This window comes from Hemiscyllium ocellatum, chromosome 7 (genome assembly GCF_020745735.1).
Source record: "Hemiscyllium ocellatum isolate sHemOce1 chromosome 7, sHemOce1.pat.X.cur, whole genome shotgun sequence".
Classification (NCBI taxonomy): Eukaryota; Metazoa; Chordata; class Chondrichthyes; order Orectolobiformes; family Hemiscylliidae; genus Hemiscyllium; species Hemiscyllium ocellatum.
This window is the reverse complement of record NC_083407.1, coordinates 43,705,797-43,730,603: the sequence shown is the minus strand read 5'-3', so window position 1 is coordinate 43,730,603 and position 24,807 is coordinate 43,705,797. Positions and strand designations below refer to the sequence as shown.

General features: G+C 40.1%; 1 protein-coding gene across 2 annotated transcripts in view; it reads right to left on the bottom strand.

Moving 5' to 3' along the window:
• LOC132817060 (inactive dipeptidyl peptidase 10-like) overlaps positions 1-24,807 on the bottom strand; it is a 924,305-nt gene that overhangs the window by 197,797 nt on the left and 701,701 nt on the right. For both annotated transcript variants that reach the window (XM_060827148.1, XM_060827149.1), the window contains one exon: positions 23,081-23,201. In XM_060827148.1, coding sequence (XP_060683131.1) covers positions 23,081-23,201 — 121 coding nt within the window. The remainder of the gene's footprint in view (positions 1-23,080; positions 23,202-24,807) is intronic.

The following is a 24,807-nucleotide window of genomic DNA, read 5'->3' as shown; positions in this document are numbered from 1 at the left end:
TTCCATAGATTGACCACACATATTGCATGAAGAAGTTTCTTCTTATCTCTGTTCTAAAAGGTCTTCCCTTTACTCTAAGGTTATGCTCTCAGGTCCGAGTCTCTCCTACCATCTTTTCAACATCTACTCTCCCCAGGCCAGTCAGTATTCTGTATGTTTCAATTAGATCACCATCATCCTTTAAACCTCCATTGAGTATAGACCCAGAGTCCTCAAGTATTCCTCATATATTAAGCTTTTCATTTCTGGGACCATTCTTGAGAACCTCGTCTGAACACACTTTAGGGCCAATATATCCTTTCTGAGATATGGGGCCCAAAGCTGTGCACAATACTCTAAATGTGGTCTGACTAGAGCCTCATAGACCCTCAGAGGTACATCCCTGCTTTTATATCCAAGTCCTTTCAAAATAAATGCCTTCATTGCATTTGTCTTCCTAACTACTGACTCTACCTGCAAGTTTATCTTGACAGAATCCTAGACTGGAACTCCCAAGTCTCTGGGCACTTCAGAATTCTGAATTTTCTTCCCATTTAGAAAATAGTCCAGGCCTCTATTCTTCCTGCCAAAGTACATGACCTCATATTTTCCTACATTGTACTCCATCTGCCACTTCTTTATCTACTCTCCTAACCTATACAAATCCTTCTACACCTCCCTGCCTCCTCAATGCCCCCCCTACCTATCTTTCTATCATCTGCAAACTTAGCCAGAATGTCGTCAGTTCCTACATCTAGATCGTTAATGTATAAAGTGAAAAGTTGTGGTCCCAACACTGAGCCTTGCAGAACACCACTTGTCACCAGCTGCCATCCTGAGAAGGATACACGAGGAAAATAATGCAACCAACTAAATGCAAAAGCAACTTAAATGGCTAAAACAACCCATAAACATCTGTTTTAGAACGTGAGGCTAATCTATGGTTTTAACTTCTTTAGATCAAACTGGCAAAAGTGGAAATAATGATTGAACTCCATGACTGAGTTTCTGCCGAGTCTCCATTGAGTGCCTCTAGTAACACAGATACAAGGAAAATATGCAATTGGAGCCATTCTTTTATTGAGCAGGTTTGTCTATTTTACAGGTTCTCTAATTCCCCTCCTAACCCTGTCCTAAATGGATGGCTTCTTCTTAGCATTGTAAAGTTACCTTTAATACTCAAAGAGAAAAGATCACCCAGTGCCCAGATATTTTTATGCAGTCATTGTTTAAAGAAAATTCTGCTTTGCTATTATTCATTAGGAGAATCAGTAAATCCCTTCAGGATGGAAGTAGGCCATTCAGCCCATCGAGTCACACTGACCCTCTGAAGAGCATCCTACCTAGACCCAAACCCCCCCACCCTGTAACTCCATGGTCAATCCACTTCACCCACACATCTTTGGACTACAGGAGGAAACCAGAGCATCCACAGGAAACCAATGCAGACACAGATAATGTGCAAACTCCTCATGGTCACTCAAAGCTGGAATTGAACCCTGGTCCCAGACCAGCAGTGTTAACTACTGAGCCACCATGCCAAACGACAATACGAAGTCTGTTCATATCAATTACTAGAAGCAAAATAAATAATTCAAAAAGCAATTCTTGACCTGATTCCTCAGTGTAATATAACTGATTGTTCGGAAGACATCTTTCAGGTAGCCATGGCATACTGGTTCAAATTTGGAATAAGCCCATTAAAACTCCACATTAACATAAAAGGTAGGTAATTATGATTAGATTAGATTAGATTACTTACAGTGTAGAAACAGGACCTTCGGCCCAACAAGTCCACACCGACCCGCCGAAGTGCAACCCACCCATACATTTGCCCCTTACCTAACACTATGGGCAATTTAGCATGGCCAATTCACCTGACCCGCACATCTTTGGACTGTGGGAGGAAACCGGAGCACCCGGAGGAAACCCACGCAGACACGGGAAGAATGTGCAAACTCCACACAGTTGGTTGCCTGAGTCGGGAATTGAACCCGGGTCTCAGGCGCTGTGAGGCAGCAGTGCTAACCACTGTGCCACTGTGCCGCCCACCATTATATGGTGGTATGCTGAAACTAAAGGAGTTAACTGTCTTGTGAAAGTATATAAGTACAATGGGGTGAAATTAGTTGAAATCGAAATAAGATTTAAGGCAGAATTTTACCAGAAGTCATCTCATCACAACGTTCCCCCCAATTCGCTTATTGGTGTGGTGAGACATATACCAGGTAGCAGCAATGACCAAACTGATGCTCTTTATTCCTTTATTAAAATGGCTTGTTAACAGTCCAACTCACCATGCAATGTGATCTCTCCTATCATGGCATAAAAATTAGCCATTGGGAAGAACTCAATACAGAAACTAAAGCAGTTCTTCACAAGTTCAAATAGCCACAGGGTGCAAAAGACTTCTCTGGGCACCATCATCTCTGGCATGCTCCCTAGGATTCCACGTGCTATCCACATTCACTGAGGCTGGCATCCGACATGTGCCAGCCTTTATGAACCCTCAGGACATATCTCTGATTTCCTTGCAGGATTCTTCACTGGCAACTATCATTGTAATGCTGCAGCAAGGACCATTTGTGGTCAGGGATATACATCCAGATCAGGAAATTGGACCAGGATGCATCTTAAGGCTCTTTGTTCCCTGTCATAATGCTCAGGTCTGAGGAGCTGGATGACAGGCAGTACACCGTCGGTTTTGACTCTTTTTGCCCTACTGTGGTCTGTTTCACTCCTGGAATGAGAGCCCGCCAGGTATTATGGAACATGGGTAGCACAGCTATTACTTTTGGTGAAGGTGAGGAGGTTTCCTGAGTGAGTAGATAATGCAGATGGCATTGTGTGTCAGTGGAGTTGTGGTTGAAATGGATGAGGGCAAGTGGGGAAGATGTTACAGACAATAATGAGAGTAGTAGACCATTATCCTTAGTGGATGGTAGGTATTGTTAGAGAGATAGAATAAGTCTGAGATATTGGAAAGAAATAGTATCACTTATGCTGGCAAAGTGAAAAACGTTGACCTTCAACTGAATATGTATTCACTATTTAGCAGGACGTATACACTTAATGGTAAGCTCCTAGAGAGTGCTGCTGAACAAAGAGACCTTGGAGTGCAGGTTCATAGTTCCTTGAAAGTGGAGTCGCAGGTAGATAGGATAGTGAAGGCGGTGTTTGGTATACTTTCTTTTATTGGTCAGTGTATTGAGTGCAAGAGTTGGGAGGTCATGTTGAGGCTGTACAGGACATTGGTTAGTCCACTGTTGGACTATTGCGTGCAATTCTGGTCTCCTTTCTATCGGAAAGATGTTGTAAAACTTGAAAGGGTTCAGAAAAGATTTACAAGGATGTTGCCAGGATTGGAGGATTTGAGCTCTAGGGAGAGGCTGAACAGGCTGGGGCTGTTTTCCCTGGAGCGTCTGAGGCTAAGGGCTGACCTTATAGAGGTTTACAAAATCATGAGGGGCATGGATAGGATAAATAGACAAAGTCTTTTCCCTGTGGTGGGGGGAGTCCAGAACTAGAGTGCATAGATTTAGGGTGAGAGGGGAAAGATATAAAAGGGGCCTAAGGGGCAACTTTTTCACCCAGCGGGTGGTGCGTGTTAGGAATGAGCTGCCAGAGTAAGTTGTGGAGGTTGGTACATTGCAACATTTAAAAGGCATTTGGATGGGTATATGAATAGGAAGGGTTTGAAGGGATATGGGCTGGGTGCTGGCAGGTGGGACTAGATTGGATTGGGATATCTGGTTGGCATGGAGGGGTTGGACCGATTGGTCCGTTTCCATGCTGTACATCTCTATAACTCCATAACATTGGTGGCAAGCTTCGACCAGGCAGTCATGGTGTTGTGGTCACCACTGCTAACCCTGGGGAAGGGAAAGTCCGATTTGTGCAAGACTTATCTTGCAGAAACTCCAGAACCAAGCCCATGAAGCAAGGTGAAGGTTTCCTACTTTCTGCCAAGTGTTGGACCTTGGAGGGTAGCTCTGGACTGACAGTACCTGCCTTGGTTCACAACAGCTTTTTAAATTTGGTACTAGTGCAAGGGATGACAGTCAAGTCCAGGATCTCCAGTAAATGGTGAGTTGCTATGGGAATGGGCACATGGTAAAATGGGGCTGAATTATGACATGATTCTTAAGGTGAAGGCTCAAATCACAATTAAAATGATGGGTTTGGTAAGGTACAGTGAGAAAATACGCTCAGTCTTGTTGTGAGAATCTCTTCACCAAACTTTACAGGAATTGCACTTAACAAAAGAATAGCAAGATTCAGCTTTTAGTGATCAAACAAATATGGTAAACTGGGTTTGTAAGATATCATTTAAATGAAGGTTTGTACCTCTTTGCTACAAATTCTGTTCAGAATATATTACACACTAAATAAAAATGAGGATCTACAAATTAAAACCCCCAACTCTCTGCCTGTGATCCATAAAATTCAGAATCATCTTGCTTCAGAAAAAATTCAATCTTTACTGAAGCACATGGCTAATCTGTAATGACATTGAGAGCTGTTTAATTAAGTAAGAATATATTCTCTAAACACCCCTATCTGCAGCCTAGTTTATTGGATTTCTGCAATTTCAAATGCAGAGAGAATGAAATGAACGATTTCTGAGACTGATTATGAATTTTGTACTTCACTGGCCCATAAATAACAATGTAGCTTGAAAATGGAAAGCTTAAAGATCATGAATAATGGAGAAGCACTATCTGGATTACAAAAAAAAGGTTTTAGCTCTGCAATCATGGCCTACTGTATAAATTGAAAAATAAACTTTCTTAAAGTTGACAATTAGAGGCTGAAGTTTTCTTTCCATCCTGATGAGATCATATTTATTTGCATTCATGGATACAGTAAACAAGCTTGTTTTAGGCCACTTTGATCCTCCAATCAAGAAAACAGAAGCTATTCAGTGATAAACTGGAATATGACACTTATTGTGAAAAAGAAACCTATTGAAGGGATGCTTTTCTCCTAACTCTTATTTAACTACAATCTTTTCTGAGTATTTATCTTCATAGAAAACATTTTTGTAATGCTTTTTAAAACTAAGTGGATAAAAATAATGAACTGTGCAACTTCCCTTCATTATGTGTACACCATATAATCATGCAAATACTATTATCTGACCAATTAATTTTAATAATAGTGTAACAGTCAATATTGTTTACATTATGAACTTTAGACCATATTGGTTTGTTTACTTAATTATCAAATGTCTCTTTTTATTTAAATTAATGTTTGTTCCTCTGTGAGTCCTCCATGACTGAACAGACATGCAGGGGTGAAATTCACAGTTGGCGCTGGAACAAATAGGGCAATATTCAAATCTTAATTAGATTTATTTTCCTTTATGTTATTTAAAAGAATCCACACAGGTCGGTCAGTAAGAAAAAGTCAGACAAAATTTCAGGTCTAAGCCTGATTGGATTTTGCTATTTAAAGTAATAAACTGTCTTTCTCTTTCAGATGTCCACTCGGCTTCAATAACCTCCCCCAGGTTGTTCCTTGCTTTGCCTGAGTTATGGATTCTGCAGCAGAGCACTCACTGAGTGGGGCTTTTAGCACAAGCTCAGCTACTGTGCACAATGCTATGATTGAAGCAGCACAGGTGCGAGCACTAATCTGAAGCTATCAGTCCTGTGTGCATTTACTCTGTTGGGAATCATCTTGAGACAACCATTGCACAAACCAAAGATTTCAAAACCCCATTTCTGTGCAATGTTGAAACAGATAGGTAATTGTGAGAGGTAATGTTCAGCAATATGAATGAGGAATTTTGATGGCAACACAGTACTTAAACATTCCTGTCATCTTATTTAAAACAAACTGCTGCAGCATAGTTCCTAAACATAAAAACACAAACACTTCTTGTTTTGGCAGATTCTTGAATTGTAAGGGGATTCAACAGTTCTGTGGAGAAGGCTAATACATTTCTCAACCGTATATTCCTGCCATGATCGAATGGTAGAATAGACTTGATGGGCTGAATGGCCTAATTCTACTCTTGCATCTAATGGTCTTATGGCAATGCCTGCAATTGGGCAAGTGAATACTTGGCCTCCTCCAAACTTGGAAGGAAATGTCAACATCTATAAATCCTCGTTTCCTGTGGTTTACTGTGTTAGTGGGCTCCTGGAGTGGTGTAGGGAGGATCAGTGGTTATGGTGGTGGTGGAATAAAAACCTATGGATTGAAAGTAGAAATTTCAAACTATATGCTTCCTCCAATTGTAAGCGCTAAAAAAAAACACGCTGAATGCATCTGAAGTGTATTGGTAAATGATAGTAAAGTTTGTCCCGGAATGCATTGGAATATCGCTTTTCTTTGGTAAGAGGAACATTCAAGTTGCCGAACAGAAATGGTGTGGCGTTCTTTAATAATGTTATCCAAATGATCCTCACTGACATGATGGGGTTAAATTAATTGCCTCTGAAAATAGGAATAGGAATGACAATGTTTATCCATGCCCTTTGGTTGAAATGCAGGCAACACGTTAGTTCTATGCTACTTGCATATTTCAATGATTTTGTTAATCAGCCAGTAATATCTGTGCTGTTGATTACATCAAAAAGATCAACAGAGGCAAATATTGGCCGTGTCTAGCAATATTTAAAGCTTTGTTTATAAAGGAGACATACCATCACTGCACTAATGCAGACAACCATGCAGAAAGTTTATCCAGTCTGGGGAAATGGATAAGTGGCACAACATGGGATATTGTGGATTCTGGTGGAAAGGAAGAGATGTGCCCTTGATACATAGAATATTAGAGAATTTCCACAAAGAGGTGCAAAGTGGGAGTAGATGAACAAAATCAGAAATTGTTTGAAAACCTCAGTAGGTCAGGCAGTATCTGTGGAGAGAAAGCAAAGCTAATGTTTTGATTCTGGTGACCCCTCTTCAGATCCTAAGTAATGAATTCTCTTTCTTTTCACAGATGCTGTCTGATCTGTTGAGATTTTCCAGCAATTTCTGATTTTCAACATCTGCCGTTCTTTGGTTTTTTTTTGGAAGCAGGTAAATGTGACAATGACAGGAGTCAAGCCTTGAGGATATGACCATGTTCACCAACATCGCACAATTGTTCAAGGTCAGGAAAGACTTCTTCAAATACCATATCCTACTAGCTCAGCCAATAACCTCAGAAGTTGCTCAATACACAATTCATTTTCTTTTATCCATTCACATAATGAGGACACCACTGGCTAGGCCAGCATTTATTGTCCAGAGGACAGCTAAGAGTCAACCACATTGCAGTGAATCAGGAGTCACACTTGGGTCAGATAAGGTGAGGACGACAAACACAAACATTAGTGGACCAGAGGGATTTTTCCAACAATCGACAATGGATTCATGATCACCATTAGCCATGGTGGGATTCACACCTGGTTCTGCAGAACATTATCTGGGTCTCTGGATTAACAGTTCAACAGTAACTTGGTCACTGCCTCTCCTTAATAAATGTAAAGCTATTGGTACATAAAATTAAATGTAAAAATGTTAATAAAAGCTTTTATATGTATGTAAAAAGGAAAAGGCATATGTGGTTCCTTAACAGGGAGAGACAGAGAATTTCATAACAGAGAATAAGAAATGTGCTAAGAAACCAAATAAATATTTTGAGTCTGTCTTCATGGAGGAAGATGCTGTAAACCTATCAGAAATATAGGGAACCAAGGGACTAGCTGGAATGAGGAACTGAATTAGTGAAAAACAAGTAGGATTGGAGACATTAATGGTACTGAAAGTTGGTAAATCCCTATACTTGATGATTGACATTCAGAGTAGAGGAGGACGTGGCTGCAAAGATAATAGATGCAATAGGGTCATCTTCCAAAATTCTAAAGGTTCTAGAATAGTTTCTGCAGATTGGAATGTCGCAAATGTATCCTCATTATTTAAGAAAGGAGGGAGAAAGAAATATGGGTAACTACAAATCTGTTAGCTTGATGTTGGAATTAGGTTAAAAATCACACAACACCAGGTTATAGTCCAACAGGTTTAATTGGAAGCACATTAGCTTTCGGAGCGACACTCCTTCATCAGGTGATTGTGAAGGGCTTGATCGTAACACAGGATTTATAGCAAACAATTTGCAGTGTGATGTAACTGAAATTATACATTGAAAAATTGATTGTTTGTTAAGCCTTTCATCTGTTAGAATAGTGTGATAGTTTCACTTCTTTCATGTGTAAATCACGAAACCCTTTTTTAAAAAGTTGCATTCTTGAGTTAGATTAGATTAGATTAGATTACTTACAGTGTGGAAACAGGCCCTTCGGCCCAACAAGTCCACACCGACCCGCCGAAGCGCAACCCACCCACACCCCTACATATACCCCTTACCTAACACTATGGGCAATTTAGCATGGCCAATTCACCTGACCCGCACATCTTTGTGACTGTGGGAGGAAACCGGAGCACCCGGAGGAAACCCACGCAGACACGGGGAGAACGTGCAAACTCCACACAGTCAGTCGCCTGAGGCGGGAATTGAACCCAGGTCCCTGGCGCTGTGAGGCAGCAGTGCTAACCACTGTGCCACCGTGCTGCTGTTAACTAACTGCAAATTTTTGCTATAAATTCTGTGTTACGATCGAGCCCTTCACAATCACCTGATGGAGTGTCGCTCCAAAAGCTAGTGTGCTTCCAATTAAACCTGTTGGACTATAACCTGGTGTTGTGTGATTTTTAACTTTGTACACCCCAGTCCAACACCGGCATCTCCAAATCATGTTGGAATTAGGGAAGTGTTGGAATTTATTATAAAAGATGCGATAACTAGGCATGAGAAAGGAAAGGTACAATTAAACAAAACTAATATGGATTTATGAAAGGGAAATCATGTTTGAAAAACTTGGAGGTATGTTGCCAACAGATTAGATGAAGGGAAAACTGTGGATGTGGTGTGCTTGGATTTTCAGGGTATTTTCAAATAGGCCCCAAAAGACTTCTATAAACAAAAAAATCACATTATATTGACATTAAATGCAGCATGGATTGAGAATTGGTTCAAGTGTAGAAAATGTGTTGCTGGTTAAAGCACAGCAGGCTAGGCAGCATCCAAGGAATAGGAAGTTCGACGTTTCGGGCATAAGCCCTTCATCATTCCTAATGAAGGGCTTATGCCCGAAACGTCGAACTTCCTATTCCTTGGATGCTGCCTAACCTGCTGTGCTTTAACCAGCAACACATTTTCAGCTGTGATCTCCAGCATCTGCAGACCTCATTTTTTACCTCAAGTGTAGAAAACAAAATAGGAATACATGGGTAATTTCCAGATTAGACTGCTGGACTGTAAGGTACAGCTAGAATCAGTGCTTGGATCCTAGCTATTCATAATATATATTAATTATTTGGATGTGGAACCAAATTGAATATTACCAAGTTTGCTGATGAGGTAAAACTAGGTGGTGATGTGAATTGTGAGGAAGATGCAAAGATGCTTCAAGTGAGTTGGCAAAACATGGCAGATGGAATAAATATATGGACAATGTAAAGTTGTTGACTTCAATGGGAAATAACAGAAATGCAGACTAGTTTTGAAATTGTGAGAAATTAGGAAATGTTGGTATCTAAAGAGAGCTGGTGTCTTCAGTCAGGATTCGCTGACAGTTAACATGCAGGTTAAGCAAGCAATTAGGAAGGCAAATGATCCCTGGGGTGGGGGAGTCCAGAACTAGAGGGCATACGTTTAGGGTGAGAGGGGAAAGATATAAAAGAGACCGAAGGGGCAACATTTTCATGCAGAGGATGGTACGTGTATAGAATGAGGAAGTGGTGGAGGCTAATACAATTGCAACATTTAAAAGGCATTCGGAGGGGTATATGAATAGGAAGGGCTTAGAAAGATATGGGCTGGGTGCTGGCAGCTGGGACTAGATTGGGTTGGGATATCTGGTCAACATGGACGGGTTGCAACGAAGGGTCTGTTTCCGTGCTGTACATCTCTAAGACTCCATGTGTTGACCTTTATCACTTGAGAATTTGACTACAGGAGTAAAGATAACTTCTTGTTGAGACCAGACTTTGAATATTGTGTAAAGTTTTGATCACCTTACTGCCAGTGCAACAATTGTTCTGCTTAACTGATTCTGGTAAGGTAGGATTGTCTTTTGAGTAGATATTGAAGAGACTGGACTAATATTCTCTCGGGTTTGGAATAATGAGTGGTAATTTCATTGAAGCAAATAAAATTATTATAGGTCTTGACAAAGTAAATGTAGGTAGGAGGTTTCTGCTGGCTGGGGCTCTGGAAGCAGCAGGCACAGTCTTCCAATAATGTATAATGCAGAACCATGATGAAGAAGAATTTCTCCATTCCTTTGGGTGGGGCAGTGGTCAATGGTTAGCACTGCTGTCTCACAGCACCAGGATTCGGGTTCAATTGCAGTCTTGGGTAACTATCTGTGAATATTCTTCTTGTGTCTCTGTCAGTTTCCTCTTGGTACTACGGGCTTCCTCCTACAGTCCAGAGATGTCCAGGTTAGGTGGATTGTCCATGATACATTTTCCCTGTAGTGTCCAGCGATGTGAGAACTAGGTGCATTTGCCAGTGTAAATACAAGGTTATGGGGAAAGGGTGGGTCGAGGTGTGATGCTCTTCAGAGGGTTGGTGCATACTTAATAGGCTGGATGGTCTCTTTCTGCACTGTAGGGAGTTTCTATGATTCAGAGAGTGATGACAAGTGTTTGGAATTTTCCATCCTAAGACCTGTGGATGCTAATTCATGGAGTATGTTTATAAATAGAAATTGACAGATTTTCAAGTGCTGAAGACATCAAGCAGTTTGAGGAATACGTGGGAAAATTGAAGGTGTAGTTGAAGGTCAGCCATGACCTGCCATTGAATGGCAGAGAAGGGACTCAAAGGGAGCATTTTTGAAAAATGCATTAATGTATGTAGGCGTCATTGGCTGGACTTGTGTTTATTGCCCATCCTTAATTGCTATTGAAAAGGTGGTGAGTTGCATTCTTGAACTGCTGCAATCCATTTGGTGCAGGTATGTCCACAGTACAATTGGGGAGGAGTTCCAAACATTTGACTCAGTGGGACTGAAGGGATGGTGAGTAGCTTGGAGGGGAACTTGCAGGTGGTGTTCCTATCTATCTATTTCCCTTGTCCTTCCATATGGTAGGCATTGTAGGTTTGAAAAATGCTGAAGGAGCCATGATGAAGTTCTATAGTACATCTTCCAGATGATACACATTGCTGTAATTGAACATCAGTGGTGGAAGGAGTAGATGCTTGTGGTTGTGGTGCCAATCTAATGAGCTATACTGTCCTGGATGGTCTCAAGTTCTTTATTGTTGATGGAGCTGCAGCATCCAGGCAAGTGGGGACTATTCCGTCACACTCCTGACTTGTACCTTGTTGATGGTGGACAGGCTTTGGATAGTCAGGAGATGTTACTCAGTACAGGTTTCCTACCCTCTGACCTAATGGATTAAGTTTCTAAGTTCCTATATCACAGTCTTAGTAGTTGAATGTAGCCCAAGAGTCTGGATATGAGATTTTGATTTTTGACAAGGGCTGGCTTAAATGGAACATCAGAGGTGTAATTTCACCTGGCTGACATTCTTCCTGTGACCTTTCCATTTTGGCTCCAGAATGTAATATGTCTACTTTAAATGAAGTGAAAGACATTAAAGGTTCATCTACACAATGGTCACATCATAAAAATTGGTAAAAACAAGGACTGCAGATGCTGGAAACCAGATTCTAGATTAGAGTGGTGCTGGAAAAGCACACCAGTTCAGGCAGCATCCAACGAGCAGGAAAATCGACGTTTTGGGCAAAAGCACTTCATCAGGAATAGAGATTGCTGTGTAGTTTTAAAAAACTCTGGCAAGGACCCAGAATATTCCTTAAATTTTGTTGTTGACCAAGATTAAAAATGCTCCTGCAATTTTGTTTTTATTTTCAGAAGTCTTAGGCAAAGTTTTACATCAAAACATGAAATAATTATTTTTAAAAGGCCATCTGCATTAATTGCACATCCTGCAATTGCACCTCGAGACTACTTTTTGTTGTCTTCACAAGTTTTCTTTTTATAGTATACAGCAACCCCTCAAGATCTGCCAGTCTGTTAAATTCCATACTTTCTTGGTCAAATGTATTGCAAGCTAAACTTTCTAGGCAAGCTTTTCATGTTCTAATTCCATACGCAATCTCATAGAGGCGAATTGCCATGGTTTGTCTATACTCGGTACATTAGCCTGAGTCATGAACTAAGACATTCACGTTCAAGTGTTTGTTTTCTACTTAGAAGATTAATACAAGTTATTACACTGAATAACTGCACACTTAGGCATCACCTAACATCATGAGGAACAGTTCTTCCTTACGTGGTATGTAGTTGAAGAAACTGATTCAAAACAAAGTTGTTTTATTTGAGCATTCAGTGTTTGTGTCAGTAGTACAAAAGCAGAAAATCCCTACATGTGGAAGCAGGCCATTCAGCCCATCCACACTGTTCTCTGGAGCATCCCATACAACCCTTCCCTCTTAGCCTATTTCTGTAGCTCTGCATTTGCACGGTCAATCCACCTAGCTTGGAACAGTCTTGGACAATACAGACAATTTAGCATAGCCAATCCAGCTAACCTGCACACCTTTGGGAAATGGGAGGAAACTGGAGCACCCGGAGGAAACCCACACAGACACTGGGAGAATGTGCAAACTCTATACAGACTGTCGCCTGAGGCTGGAATCATCCCTGGGTTCCTGGCATTATAAGGCAGCAGTGCTAACCACTGAGTGACCATGCTGCCCCCAGCCACCTACTTGGATCTCCTGCCAGAATGAATTATTTTACTCATATTTAGGAATCTACAGAATTCTTATACAAAATACATAATTCCCATATTTGTCACATAAATTAACACAGACATTTCCACATGAGTTGACTTTCTGTCTGTGCTTTCTTGATTGTCTACAATAACTTGGGTGAAGAATCCATGGAAATCTTAATGAAAATAGGAACTTCATTACTTTTTTTCTGAATAGTGCTGTTGATCAGGAGAACCAAAATTCACTTCCCTAATTACATTTTTCTGTTCAGCTAAGCAATACCTAATTGTAGCTTAGTAGTCCTATGTACTCTTTTACTTGGCTTGCTACATTTTGCTAATGCATCCTAAATTACAAGTTTCTGCTTTCATATTGAGCTTCCACTGTAAGCTGCACTCTGAGGCAATGCAATCTTTTCAATTTGCCAAGGCATGAACTCTTAGGTAACATTAAGACAAAAAAAAGGATTGATTTGATGGAGAAAGAGATGGATATTAAACATAACATATACTTATTTTTTTCTATGGAACCTCCTGTGTTAATTTATGTAAATAATAGTGATTAAAAAGAAGCTGTTCTTTTGCAAGCTAACATGTATTTTTCACAGTAACACAGAATCACAGAATAGGGTACAACAGGAGGAGGGTACTTAGCTTATTATTTTGGAGTCAGTTCTTTCAAAGCGTAATCTAGTTAGCCATATTCCCCACTCTTTACACGTGTCTATTCAATTTGTTCTTTGTCAAGTATTGATCCTTTGATTTTGCTTTTGGAAGCTTCTAGTGAATCTGTGTAACCTCCCTGCTGGACGGTATGCTCCAAGGTTGAAACATTCTCTGCCTACAAATGTTTTTTGCATGTTACATTATAAATTCTGATTATCGATCCTTCAGCAATTGAAAACATTTTCTCTTTATTTCCACCTGCAAAATCCTTCATGATTTTAAACAACTCAATCAATTCCTCTTCAATAAATCACTTCTTTGCCAAAGTCAATGCTTTCACATCCTCTGAAGTTTAGTATGTAACATCATATTGAGGAGGAGCTAACCTAGATTTTTTTTCATATTGATTTAGCATAAATTTCTGGCTTTTATACTCGATGCCTTGACTTCAAAAGACAAGGATCCAATTCACAAGGTGGCTAGTACTTGAGCCTTTAATTAAACACATTTAAAAAATAATCCTACCTTATGCTCCAGAGCCTAAAAAGCAACAGAAGTGCACCCTTTCACGGATTTATTATGAAATCTATGAAACAGAATTCAATTGGTGTTGGAGGGAGTGGAAAAACGAGTTATTGTTCAACTACATGATGGGACAAAGAAAAAAATGTAATGGCTACTTTGTCATGGTCAATAAATATCTTAAGAACTTCATAGTTCATACAAGAAGCATTTCTGGAACACTGCTTCAACTCGGTGCTTTGCAGATTAGGGTTGGTGCACCATATTGTAACAAATTCTCTGATTCACTTCCTGCAATGTCATTTTCCAAGGTAATCCAACATATTCCACTATTTATGAAGACAGAAACTACTCTGAATTTGGCATTTTTGAAAACAAATATTTACAAATAATTTTCTGTCCTTTTCAATTGTGCAAGCATTCAGTTTGGATTATGCTAATACTGCTGCAACAGTCTTAACGAAATGTACAAAAATTACAAGTAACGAGGAAGTAGATTGTAAACAAGAAAAATAAGAGACAGAAAACACTCTTGGACTGAGAAAAAAACCTTACTATTGAGATGCACCTGTTTGTGATGGCTGACAATTCATTGATACAGTTGGTTAAATTTGAAACAAGGCAGGTTGATTCTGAATGGTCAAGACATTGCCCTTAGAAATGAACCAGAGAAAGGCTGTCACATTTATTTTGCATTTTTAAAAAAAAGTTGCAGTGTGTATGTATTTTCTCTTTTTGGGAAGAACCGGGGCCTGTGTATTACAATATGTAGCTCCAGTACATTCAAGTGTGTCATGCTGCTAACTGACAATCATAAATTGGCTATCAGCATAATTTTTCATACACTCTTGATTATATAGCAAATGTTCTCCAATTGCAGAATCACACCAAATGTTGGACACTGAATTTTTGAAGTTTAGGTTGGTTCAGTATGGTCAGTCTGTTGCTTCTTGCAAACAGCCAAGCGGATATGTTCCTGTAACGAAATATCTTATGACCGTTGAGATCATAAGATTGGGAGATGATGGTTAAGGGGTCTTGGTGAGTTGTTGCAGTACATTTTGCAAATGGTACACATTGATGCCTTTGTGATTCAGATTTGGAGGCAGTGAAAGTTGAAGGTGTTAGATGATATACCAATCAAGCAGGCCACTTTGGCTTGAATAATGTTTAACTTCTTCAGTGTTGTTTATTCTACCTGCCAAAATGAACCAGTTCTAACATTATTCCCATTTCTCATTTATTTGCCCGTTCATTTAAACTTGTTATATTCCCTTGTACTTTCCTTATACTTACTTGGTAGCTAACTGTCCATCGAGTCATAGAGCCATACAGTACAGAAACAGACTCTTTGGTCCAACTAGTCCATGCTGACCATAGTCCCAAACTAAACTAGTCGCACCTGCCCCTTTCTGGCCCATATCCCTCCAAACCTTTCCTGTTCATGTATCCATCCAAATGTCTTTTAAATGTACCCTTATCCGCCACTTCCTCAAGAAGTTCATTCCACATATGAATCACCCTCAATGTAAAGAATTTGCTTCTTATGTCTTTTTAAAATCCCTACTCTCACCTTAAAAATGTGATAGGTAAAAACAATGACTGCAGATGCTGGAAACCAGATTCGGGATCAGTGGTGCTGGAAGAGCACAGCAGTTCAGGCAGCATCCAACGAGCAGCGAAATCGACGTTTCAGGCAAAAGCCCTTCATCAAGAATAAAGGCAGAGAGACTGAAGCATATAGAGATAAGCTAGAGGAGGGTGGGGGTGGGGAGAAAGTAGCATAGAGTACAATAGGTGAGTGGGGGAGGGGATGAAGGTGATAGGTCAGGGAGGAAAGGGTGGAGTGGATAGGTGGAAAAGGAGCTAGGCAGGTCGGACAAGTCCGGACAAGTCATGGGGACAGTGCTGAGCTGGAAGTTTGAAACTAGGATGAGGTGGGGGAAGGGGAAATGAGGAAACTGTTGAAGTCTACATTGATGCCCCGGGGTTGAAATGTTCCAAGGCGGAAGATGAGGCGTTCTTCCTCCAGGCGTCTGGTGGTGAGGGAGCGGCGGTGAAGGAGGCCCAGGACCTCTATGTCCTCAGCGGAGTGGGAGGGGGAGTTGAAATGTTGGCCACGGGGCGGTGTGGTTGATTGGTGCGGGTGTCCCAGAGATGTCCCCTAAAGCGCTCTGCTGGGAGGCGTCCAGTCTCCCCAATGTAGAGGAGACCGCATCGGGAGCAACGGATACAATAAATGATATTAGTGGATGTGCAGGTAAACTTTGATGGATGTGGAAGGCTCCTTTAGGGCCTTGGATAGAGGTGAGGGAGGTGGTGTGGGCACAGGTTTATCAGTTCCTTCAGTGGCAGGGGAAAGTGCCAGGATGGGAGGGTGGGTCGTAGGGGGGCATGAACCTGACCAGGTAGTCAGGGAGGGAAATGTGTTGCCTAGTCTTGAAATTCCCCATCCTTTCAAAAAGACAACTACCATCAACTTAACCTATATCTCTCATAATTTTATAAATTTCTATCAGGTCATTTCGCAACCAGTGAAAAATGTCCCAGCCTATCCAGCCTTTCTTTATAACGCAAACCTTCCATACCCAGCAACATCCTGGAAACATCTTCTGAACCCTCTCCAGGATGATAATATCTTTTCTATTGCTGGGCGACCAGAACTGGTCACAGTATTCCAGAAGAGACCTCAACAATGTCCTGCACAATCTCAACAAAACATCCCAATTCCTATACTCAAAGGACTGAGCAATGAACAATTTGTCTTTCACTGTCATTACTCGCAGGGAACCCGCCACCCCTATCTTGTCTGCAGTGAATTCTCCTCTGACATAGTGGAATACTACTGCTTAAGGGAAATGATGTGTTCTTCATTAACTCGGCAAACATTTATTTTCCATCCCTAATTGTTCTGAAGTAGATTTTGATGAGCCACCTTCTTAAATCACAGCAGTTGATTTGGAGTAGATATGATCATAGTGCTATTAGGATGAGAGATCAGGATTTTGAACCAGTGACAGATATGGGATGGTGACATATTTTCAAGTTAGGATGATATGTGGGAACTTGCAGTTGGTGGTGTTCTCAGTTTTATCACTCCATTGCCCTTCAAGATGGTGGAAGTGGTTGAGCTTTAAGGTGCTATCAGAAGAACTGTTTTGGTAAAGTGTTGCAATATATTGTTCAGAGAGTGCACACGGTTGGCTTTGTGCATTGGTGGTGCAGGGAATTAATGTTAGGGATTAGTTCGATAGCCAGTCAAATGAATTGCTTTGATTTGGATGGTGATGAGCTTCTTGGGTGTTGTTAAGGCTGTACCCAGTTGGGCAAATGGGGAAATTCCCACTAGACTACTGAATTGTGCTTTGTAGATGGAGGACAATTTTTGAGGAGTCACTGGAGAATCATAGTCTCTGAAATGATCTTGCAGACAGACAATTTGTATGTCTGGAAGAAAACAGCAAGCCAGGCAGCATTGGCAGGTGGAGATGTCAACATTCCGGGTGTAACCCTTTGATGTTTGGGTGTTACTCTTCATTTGAAGAAGGGTTACACTTGCAACATCGACTTCTGTACCTCCTAACGCTCCCTGGCTTGCTGTGTTCTTCCAGTCTATTGGCTTGGGTTCCAGCATCCGCAGTTTTTTTTGTCTCTAATCAAATTGATATGTCTGGCACAGTTTATGATGTGGAGGTTGGTTTCTGGTCAATGATAACCCCCACAATATTGATAGTCTGGAATTCAGTGATGGTGATGCATTTAATGTCAGAAGGCAATGTTTTAGATTGTTGGAGATGGACATTGCCTACCACTTGAGTATCTCCGAGCCAAAAGGGCTGGCTTCAAGTCCAAGAGGGTTGTGATAACATCTCTGAACAGGTTGTTTTGAAAATACCCTGGCATTTGTGTGACATGATTATTGCTTGCCAATTAGCAGCCCAAACCTGATTACGATCCAGGTCTTCTTACATTTAGACATGGTCTGCTTCAGTATTTCAGGAGTCATTAATGTTGTTGAACCTTGTGCATCACTAGCAAACATTCCCAGCTCTGACCTTATGCTGGAAGATGGTCATTGATGAAGAAGTTGAAAGTGGTTGGGTCTTGTACGCTAACCTAAGGAACCCTGACAGAGACACCTTGGGATTGAGTTGAATGACCACAACCAGCTACCTTAGTCATTAATATGAATCCAACCATTGGAGAATATTCTCCTTCATTCCCATTGACACAATTTCTGATAGGTCTCCTTGATATCACACTTGGTTAAGTGCTGCCTGTTGTCAAGAACAGTCATCCCTACTTGGATACATCCCTTTTGTTTATGTTTGGATCAAGGCGGTTATCAAATCAAGAGATGGGTGAGACTAGTGAAGTCCAAACTGAGAGTGTCAGTGATCAGGTTATTGTTGAGAGTGTGTGTCATTTTATAGAACAGTTGATGATACTTCTGATGATTGAGAGTAGGCTGATGGAGTGGCAAACACGATTGGGCTGACTTTTTCTGGGCAATGTTTCATATTACCAGGTAAATGCAAATGTTGTAATTGAATTGGAACAACATGACTTGGGATACAGCTAGTTCTGGGGCAAAAGTGTTCAGCATTATTCAGGATGCAGAACCCATAGCTATTGCAGTATCCAGTGTTGGCTGAAGGTTGTTAACTGTGGTTCTGGGGAAACTCTGATTGATCATATGCTCAGTACCTCTGGTTGAAGATATTTGCAAATTCTTCAGTCATAATGTTGCACTGATGTGCTGGGCTCCCCATCATTGAAGAAAGTGATATTTACACTGTCCTCCACCATTAAGATTTTGTTAATTAATTGTTGGCAGGGCCAACATTTATTGCCTATGAGTTCTGATGGAGAGTCACCAGAATCAAATGTTAATTCTGCTTTCTTCCCATTGATGCTGCCACAACTGCTGACTTTCTTCAGTAATTTTTGCTTTCTTTCGGATACCTATCTTTTACAGTTATTTGTTCTATTTTAACTTACTTCCCATCCCCTAGCTGTTTTGAAAAGGTGGTGGTGAACTGCTTTCTTGAACAAATGCAGTCTATGTGCTGCAGGTACATGTATAGTGCTTTTGGGAGAGAGTTGCAGGATTTTGAACTACCAACACTGTATGAATGGAGATGTATTTCCAAGTCAGGATTTTGTGTAGTTTGGAGGGGAACATACAGTTGGTGGGGTTCCAATGCCCTTCGAGATGGTCCTGATCATGTATTTGGAAGGTGCCATCAAAGAAAGCTTGGAGAATCTTTGAAGCACATCTTTTAGTTTGGTTGTCCACAACTATTCATGCCTGGATGTGACATGACAACAGAGTTTAGATCTGATCCGCTGGTTGTGCAATTGCTTTGCTGCATTGCATATTACAAACTTGGTTTACATGCACGTAGTCTTGTCTTGTAACATTATCAGTTAACATATCACCTCATCTTTGTACGATACATTGTGTTGAACCAGGGTTGATTCTCTGGCTTGATGGTAATAGTTAAGTGGGGGATATGCTGGGCCATGTGGTTGAAGATTATGTTTGAGCACAATTCTGCTGCTGATGTCCCATGCTGTCTTGAGTTGCTAGATCTGTTTGAAGTCAAGCCAATTCAGCATGGTATTACTGTCACACAACAATGTGAAGATAAGCCATTTTATTCCACAAGGACTGTGCAGTGATTCAATCTTAGAATGACAGACTCCCTATAGTGCAGAAAGAGGCTATTTGGATCTCCACATACACTCCAAGGACAATCCCACCCAGATAAAGCACCTCACCCCCTCCACCCCAAGTGACATTATAATGGGAAAATGTATTTGCATCAGATACGTGAGGACAAGGTCAAGTATGGCTCCCCACCTTGTTGGTTCTCTTATCAGCTACTGCAGAGACACACAAGTAATTTTGGATTTTAGGACTTAACTAACTTGGTCAGTTGTGGTGAGCTACCAGACCACTCTTAGTGGTGGTCATTGAAGTCCTTCACCCAGACTACACTGTGCACCCTAACCACCCTCAGTGCTTCCTCCAAGTGTTGATCAACATCAATGAGTGCTGATTCATCAGCCAAGGGAGGATTATATCTAGTAATCAGCAGCAGGCTTCCTTGTCCATGTCTGATCTGATATTGTGGGACTTTGTGGGTCCAGAGTCAACTTTGAGCTGCAGTCCCATATGTATATCATTGTGCTCCCACCTCTGCTGAGTCTGACCTTCCAGTAGGGAATAACATACCTGGGAATAGTGACAGCTATTTAGGATATTGTCTGTAAGATATAATTCTATGCCTGTAAGACTGCTCTCCTAATTTTGACACTAGACTCCTGATGTTAATAAGGAGGAAATTGCAGGGTTGTCTGATGCCTAATTGTTACCAGTCTAGTCTGTCAAGTTTCATTCAATTTTGAGATTTTCTAGCAGTTCATCCAATTGAATGAGGGCATTTTGGTGGGCGTTAAGACTCAACCACATATCTCTGGGTCTGGAGTCATATTCAGGTCAGACTGGCGAAAGTGAGTACTGTAGATGCTGGAGATTAGAGTCAAGAGTGTGCTGCTGGAAAAACACAGCAGGTCAGGCAGCATCCAAGGAGCAGGAAAATCAACATTTCAGACAAAAGCCCTACATCATTCCTGATTTTTCTGCTCCTCAAATGTTTCCTGACCTGCTGTGATTTTCCAGCACCACAGTCTCGACTCATGTTCAGGTCAGACTAGTAAGGACACCTTTTTTGTTCTGACAATCAACATAATCTTCATTTATCTTAATAACCTGAAAAACGATGGTCATGTGAATTCCCGATGCACATCCTTTAAAATACTACAAGAATGACTGTCTGCTTTATTGGTAAGGCCCTTGGCATGACATTAACTGGGTAAAAAAAAAATCTGAACCACTGACAAAAACAGGTTTCCCATTCATGAGATATGAAAGGCTGTTATCATGACTAAATGAACTGTGAAAATGCTAAACTTTGTGCCTGTAAATGACAAATATTCCTGGAGAAATACATTCAGTAATGTCATTGTTCCAACAATATAAAATGTGAATATCTCCCCTGGTCATGTGTTCCTTAAATTATAGGTGACTTTCATTAAATCTAGAAATGTCCATCATTGGAAGGCAAAATCTTCACTGAACAGTCTATTGATTTCAGAGTCAAAACATTCTGAGAGGAAATACAATGTGTATAAGTGACCTTCAGATAAATAATGGGTCAGTGAGGTAAAGCAACCATTTGTCTCTTGCCTAGTTTCACTAGATCTGACATCCTTACATGAACTGAAATACTGTTGTGTTTTTTACTTGAAAATTCAAACATTTAGAAAGTAACCTCACTATCTTAAATGGACAAGGTGGTCATCACTTCCACAAAACTGCAAAAATTCTCTCTATAGAAACATGACTAGTTTATTTTGAAGTCATAGGACAAGATTGTCAATGCAGGGTCAGGAATACACCTGGATAAATTTGAATATTGACACATTATTTTTAAATCTAACTGGACTAATTGGCCAGTAGGTGAATGTGGGTCCCAATTGGAGGATTTGAGCAGCTCCCAGAGGTGGGAGTTGCCTGCCTGATGTCAGAGGCAAAGACAGCGCCCATGGACAATATGGTTGGATGGGGCTCTTGTGCTGGCACTAGCTGACAAATTATACTTAATCAAAATAACAACAGAGAAAATTATTTTGGCTGCACGGGAAATTCAATAGTGTACTATTACATGCAAAAGATAGTTTGACCTTAATAAATGTGAAAATTCCAAACTCAACTGGCCAGGCACCTTAATGAGCTCATTAATTGGTTCAGGGTGCCATTAATTGGCAAGACTTTTTTACAGTCTCCTCCACTCTCCTTCCTGTACTTTGAAATACAAACTCTCTTGGAGGCATCAAGGTCCCAAGATGGTTTCCAGGACCATAATTTTTAACTCATTCACAGACTGAGAACTGTTAAAATCCATTCCATACAGTCATTAGTCAGCATCTGCACGAATTGGAAAAGTGGACATTCTTAAGGGTGTTGGGAAATGAACACACCCTCCCTCTTCACTTCTTCTGCACCAGTGAGAAAGCAAATAGGATTAAGCATCGATTGGGCACTTTTGAACTGATAGCAGTCCTCATCCTATCAAGGGCCTTTGCAGTGAAGTCCCACCCTGCCTGAAGCTGCTGACCAATCAAATGCCAGTAGCCATGAAACGACTGTGAAGATTTGTACCAGTATGGTGAGAGTTATTTTTAACTGGGAAGAGGTGGGGTGATGATTATTGCAGTGGAAGGCTGTAGGTTGTTGAGAGAGGTGTGTCAGAGGCAAAGGCAGGAGGCTTGGCTTTCAGTAGCCACCTCAAATTTATACCCCTAGTTCGATCTAGATTAGGACAAATGGAGGCCCAAACCAACCTGACAGGCAAACCACTGTTTGGATAAGAGTCATTTTTCTCACCTTTCGGGAAAGTAGATAATTGCGCCAGTGGCAGGTGGAACCCCTTATCTTGTCATTAAATGATAACTTAAAGATCTTAATCGGTAACAGATCAGAAAAAGTCAACCATTGATCATCCTGCTCAGAAGTTAAATTTAGAGGTAGCAAGAAGTAGGCTGATTTATCTCTTGTGCCAATCTGACCTATTATTTACCCTTCTGCCATCTGCCATGCAACTTCTAGAACGTGGAAAATTGTGCTCACTGTCTCTACATTACAGAAGGAGGCTATTTGGATCAGTAAGTACATGCCAGCTCTCTGTAAAGCATTCCAATTCTCTCTTCCTTGTCCCTGTGATCCTGAAAATTTATTGAGTTATTCCAAATTTGTAGCGATATAATCTATCTTGGATAATTCCTGACAAGAATAAAAAACTGTTTTTTTTTAGTTTGGTCGCTCATGAATGTGTTGAATTGAGGTCAAGATTATTTCATATCAAAGCAACACTATTTTTAACTTGTTGATAGTATTTTCAGAATGGGGGGGGCTTGTGACACTCATGCAGAAAGTAAAGCTAGAGCTTCCACTGTATGGAATGGGAAATGCCATGACTTAATTTGTTTTTAGTTTTACTTCAGACATTCTACTTGCAACAAACTTTATGTCTCTTACCTTCATATAACCAATCTGCTATGCCATTGTAGATTATCCCCTCTTTTCCTGATGAGGTGAGGCGCAGGGCACTGCTTTTTACTTCAGTTTGGTAGTAGATATTATTTTCAAAGATATAGACCTAGGGTTTAAAAATAATGGAATGTATGCTTATTGAATGAATTGACATTTTAAGTCTACATTGTACTTATTGCTCTCACATAAACACAGAGTTGTACCTCTGCATGTTAAGTGTGATGCATATTAGAATTGCTTATTTGCTACAAACAGTTAAGATTAGTTTCATTTTATAAAGTGTTTACCAATGTCCAGTTTATCCAAAAGTAATTACGATGTGTTGTCTGAGGTTGGATTCCCTGGAGTTTGACTGTTATAATAATGAAACCAAATGTTTATTTAATTATTTTATTCACAAGGCTATTATAAAAATACAATTCCTAATTCGGTGGAAAATGTAAAAATAATGTGAGAGCAGGAAACTTCAGATCTTTTGAGGGATTATAATTAACATGCTGTACCACTAACTGGATTATTACTTATAAAAATTGTAATAAATCTTAATAAAATATATTTTGAAGACTTCCAATTGCAATGGGTTAAGTAATTCTAACATTTAAAACTGAAATATCCAATGCATTAATTATTTTGCAATCTATCAGTGCATGCATCACATTACTGTATTATCTTTACAATTCCCTAGAACAAGTATTATCTGGAAAGATCATCTTTCAATGTTAAAACACAACATTAATGCAAGAATAATTATTTGCTTCCAATAAATGTTTTGGATTATTACAAGAATTGAGTCAATATGTATAATAGTAGTTGGAGTATTTAGATCAGATATAACGCACAAGAAACTAATGGTATATAAAAATGAATTCATCTGAAATAAAAAATATGTAATTGCAAAAATAATAATTGTAGATATTTCAAGTTACTCAATTTTAGTGTTTCCTTCTATAAAGATTAATGACATGTAAGGCATAGAATGAAGAAATAACGTGCTTAAGACTGGCCGACAATTTAATGGGTGAACTATTTTATTGGAAATGGAATAAAATTAAATTTTGTACATTTCATAATATAATCTGCTCACTTAGTTTTTTCACATCACTAACGATGTTCAAAGGCAAGCATAATTAATATCTCTCTATATATGTAATATATAAGCTTGCATACATTTATAGTTGTTCAAAGATAACTGTACTCTAATTAATAACCAGGATATTAACACCGGTAGCATAATGACACAGTGGATTAGTACTGCTACCTCATAGCGCCAAAGGCTCCGGTTCAATTCCAGCCTTGGGTGGCTGTGTGGAGTTTGCACATTGTCTCTGTATCTGCATGTACGTTCCCTCAGTGCTCCTGTTTCGTCCCACAGACCAAGGATGTATAGGTGAGGTGGTTTAGCCATAGGGTAAAAACCCCATGCAGGATTATGGGGATAAGATGCATCCAAGTGGCATGCTCTTTGGAGAGGCTGTACAGACTCAATGGGATGAATGGCCTCCAGCAGCATATTAGGGATTCTATGATATATACACATCCATATCTACTAATTTATATCCTTACAAATGAAGAGATGAAGGTGGATATGTACTTATATATTAATGCCTTGGCTAGGCTAAGTCATAGCCAGTTTATTAAAACAGAATCAGTTATCAAATTCACGTTTAAGTTTCAAGATGACAGACATTTTATTCTTCCTCTCAAATATAATT